The sequence below is a fragment of the Pinus tabuliformis genome, chromosome 3_1 (genome assembly GCF_031772625.1).
Source record: "Pinus tabuliformis cultivar Carrire ecotype Pingquan chromosome 3_1, CPIR1, whole genome shotgun sequence".
In the NCBI taxonomy this organism is placed as follows: domain Eukaryota; kingdom Viridiplantae; phylum Streptophyta; class Pinopsida; order Pinales; family Pinaceae; genus Pinus; species Pinus tabuliformis.
This window is the reverse complement of record NC_142301.1, coordinates 188,981,730-188,985,870: the sequence shown is the minus strand read 5'-3', so window position 1 is coordinate 188,985,870 and position 4,141 is coordinate 188,981,730. Positions and strand designations below refer to the sequence as shown.

The 4,141-nt window shown below is 41.7% G+C and overlaps 1 protein-coding gene across 1 annotated transcript; it reads right to left on the bottom strand.

Annotated features, from left to right (window-relative positions):
* Positions 1–1,674: 1,674 nt before the first annotated feature.
* On the bottom strand, positions 1,675–3,735 carry LOC149186440 (putative receptor protein kinase ZmPK1). Its single transcript, XM_089412616.1, has one exon. It carries the CDS (start codon positions 3,718–3,720, stop codon positions 1,696–1,698), a length of 2,025 nt encoding a protein of 674 aa, XP_089268742.1. The 5' UTR covers positions 3,721–3,735; the 3' UTR covers positions 1,675–1,695.
* Positions 3,736–4,141: the final 406 nt, after the last annotated feature.

Here is a 4,141-nt window from a genome sequence, read left to right as displayed (position 1 = left end):
AGTTCGGGTTTATTGAGGGCATTGAGATTCCAGACGTCATAGGTATTACTTAGGAGATTATACACTCTATTCAAACTCGGAAGCAAAAGTCATTCCTTCTGAAGGTGGATTTAACCAAATCATATGATTGCATTGACTGAGACTTTCTTAAATTGATTTTGATCAAAGCAAGTATGTCCCCATCGAATATTTGCTAGATTATGGCGTGCATCAAGACCACTAAGTTTGTTATCATCATAAACGAGCTTCATTCCCATTTCTTCTCCACTCATAGGGGTTTGAGATAGGGTTGTGTACTATCACCCATGCTATAGGGTTGTGTACTATCACCCATGCTTTTCCTCTTCGTTATTGACAGTTTGATTAAAAAATGACAAGATGCTAGGGTCCAAGGTTTCATATCTATAGTTAGCGTATCTAGACAGATCGATATTATACACTTGATGTTCGTGGATGACCTCCTATTTGAAGGACATACTGCCATTTCAGAATGGATAGTATTTTAATACATCATAAAGTCGTTTGGAGAGGCTTAGAGATTATGCATGAATGGCTCCAAATATATTCTAATACATAGTGAAAATGCAGGGTTGGAGATAAAGGATATCAATTCGCTCTTTGGGGTTGGATACAGACACATTGATGAAGGTATCACCTACCTAGGTTTCAATCTGAAGCCAAATGGTTACTGTAAGAAGGATTGGGACTCGTTGGTAGAGAGGTTCCACAAGAAACTAGATTGTTGGGACTCGTTGGTAGATAGGTTCCACAAGAAACTAGATTGTTGGAAACATAGATGGTTGACTAAGGGAGGTAGAATGATTATGTTAAAAGCAGTTTTACAAAGTATTGCGGTATATTAGATGCACCCTTTTCTTCTTCCTCAGGAAGTAATTAAAAGGATACAAACTATCATGGGGCGCTTTATTTGGGCTGGGCCATTACTTTATGGGAAGTTTCATTTGGTACAATGGTCTCACATAGCTAGGCCTATTGACAAACGTAGATGGGAAATCATTGATCGTACTTCTTTCAACATGGCACTGATCATTAAAACAATGTGGAGGGTTGTATCTGGCACCGATATATGGTCTCAAGGGAAAATATATGTTTCGACAAACATGCACTACATGGATAAGCAGTGGGGCTAAGAAGAAAACTAATACATCATACATCTGGAAAAGTATGATGAAAAATATACATTGGCTCTTAGGATTTGTTCATTGGGAGGTTGGGATGGATCCAAAATGAAGATTGGTATAAATTGGTCTCGATATAATCAAAAGTGTGATGGGAAACCATTAATTATCATTTCATATCCTTAATTTCCATCCTCGAAAATAAATTATCTTCCTTAAACAAATTTTCCATCTTATTACACTATGTATTGATCGCCAAGCAGTGGAACAGATTAAAACAATATAATAAAGCATAAAGTTGAGCAGTATGCGCGCAGTGCCAAAAAGGCGTTGAACAATTCAAACTTGCATTTAATGACCATTCCAACTAGGCATTAATATTTTTATTTTTATTTTGATTAAGGATGATAAGTACCTGTTTTATTATTATTTGCGGAGATAAAAGCACTCCGCTGGTCGAAAACTGGTAGAGCTTCAGCATTAAGAAAAAAAATCTGAAATTAGAATTTATTTTTGCCCTTGGAATGGAGTGGTACTTCAACGGAAAAGAAGACCGTTAAACTGCAGAAGACGACGAAGAGGGTGTTCCGGTAAAGAAGTCCGGTTGAGAAAGCATCTCGACGGCCAGACTCATGGAAGGTCTCACATCCTTTTCTTGCTCCACGCACAGCAGAGCCGTTTTAAGGACTCTCTCCACCTCTTCCGAATCAAAATTTCCATGCAATTTGGGATCCACTACTTCCTCAATCCCTCTGCCTTCCCTCATCATCGCAGACACCCAGTGCACCAAATGTCCACAGTCCGACAACGAGCTTCTTCGTCCAGTGATTATCTCTAATAAAACAATCCCGAAGCTATAAACATCCACCTTGGCCGTGATTGGCAGATTCATCGCCCACTCCGGTGCTAAGTAGCCCCGCGTGCCTCTAATTGTGGAGAAGGAGAATGCTCGATCTCTGTCTACCAGCTTTGCTAACCCAAAGTCAGAAACCTTGGGACAGAATTTCTTGTCCAGAAGTATGTTTTGGGGTTTGATGTCACGGTGCAGAATCCATTCCAAACATTCTTCGTGGAGGTAGGCTAAACCCTTGCCCGTGCCTACTGCAATCCCAAATCTTTCTTTCCAGCCCAAAACTCTATCATTGTTTTCTGTGAACAGATACTTGTCCAGAGACCCATTTTCAACATACTCATAAACGAGCAACCTGTGTTTTCTTTCCGCACAGAAGCCAAACATACGGACAAGATTCATGTGATGGACTCTCCCAATGATACTCACTTCTGCCCAGAACTGATCATGGCCTTGAGATAGCCCTTCTAGTTGCTTTACAGCTATAACCCCACCATCGGGAAGCACGCCTTTGTACACCGTCCCAAAACCTCCTTCCCCCAGTTTGATTTTGAAGTTATCAGTGGCCTTCTTCAACTCTGAAAAGCTGAACTTCTTGAATCCCCCGGGAATCACTGAGTAACCTAGACTATCATAGCCAGGATCTCTAAATACTCTAAGCATATACCGCCATCCAAATATTGCGCAAACCAGCTCTGCGACACCAAAGGCAATCGCAAATCCTAGCGTATATTTGACAACACTTCCTGTCTTATGCTTGTTGTATTGGCCCGTCCCAGACACAATGGGAGTCAACGCCTGACAGTTTAATGGCAAAGGCTGAGACGCACCAGTGATATTAGAAACAGAAGAATCATTGCTAGAAACTTTGATATACATGTGGTTTTGCTGATTCGGAGATCGATATCCATTGACAAGTAAACCCTTAGGATAACAAGCTCCTTTGCCATCCATTCTATATGCAAAGCCTTCACATTTGCTGTCATTCATGCACAAATCTTTGCACTCTTTAAATGTTATCTTATTTTTAGTGTAACTTTGATCGTTGCCATAATAATCTGTATGTGGAAGATAAATAAGCTTTGTACTGGACGCACTCAGTGGTTTATTGCGCTCGCAACCTTGGAACCAATCGGTGGAATCTTTCCTGTAAAAACCAGGGGGGCAGGTACAGCTGGGCTTCGGAGTGTATATGCAGAGACCGTTGATTCCACAGAAGCCATGAACGTAACATTGTTGAAGAATAGCCATCCATGTTATATTCCATAGACCTGTGCTTTCCACCAAGCTGTATAGTCTGACGTTTCCATCAACGTCCAAAGTTAATCTTCTCTTGGGGCCTTCTCCATAATCTGACGCGTTAAAGGTTAACCCGTCGCTTGAGACCAAACTACCGAAGTCGTCCAGCACCACTTGACGGCTGCTATTGTATGGGCTTCTGCTGTTACCAAAGGTAGTTAGGTCAGGATTAGGCCAGTAGTTGGTCAATATGCCTGATCCCCGGTAAGTCAGTTGAAGAACGTTTTCACTATTGAAAGAGAGATGATAGTATCCTTGCTTAAACGTGGAGTTCCCTAATCTGGATATTAACTCCGCATTATTATCAAGGGGTTGAGATGGAAGAAGAGTATCGGTTGGAGACTGGAAGCTTTGCCACAGAAACTTATCACCTGAAGAGGTGCGTAACACCAGATTTCCCGTTTCTAAAAGAACCGCATCTTTTACATTCATGTTTCCGGTGTTGGTACTCCATACAGGGGTACCATCTGCATCCCACAGAACGAGGTTTCCATCATTCTCCAGAGAAAGACTTGAATCTCTTCCGTTGACAGCTTGCTCTCTGTTGGCCACTCAGGCCACTGTTCGGGTCCGAGTATACCATATGGCAAAAGCATAAGCATTTTGACCCACTTCATAAAATCCAGCGGAAAATGTTTTATTGGGGGAAACCAAGCAAGTCCTCTTCTGTTGACGAGTCAGTGAAGAACCGAGGGTAAGCCGATTGGTGGCCAAATTGGGAATTCCAGAAACAAGCCCACAAGTGAAGAAAAAGAAGAAACATATGAGTTGAGTAGAGAAAAAACGCCTACAGATTCCCTCAGGCGCTTCCATTATGGCCAGGCCAACTTTGATATTAATCCAATTCAGCCGT

Coding starts and splice junctions, on each gene's coding strand:
- LOC149186440 (XM_089412616.1), bottom strand. CDS start 3,720: ATGAATGTAAAAGATGCGGTTCTTTTAGAAACGGGAAATCTGGTGTTA.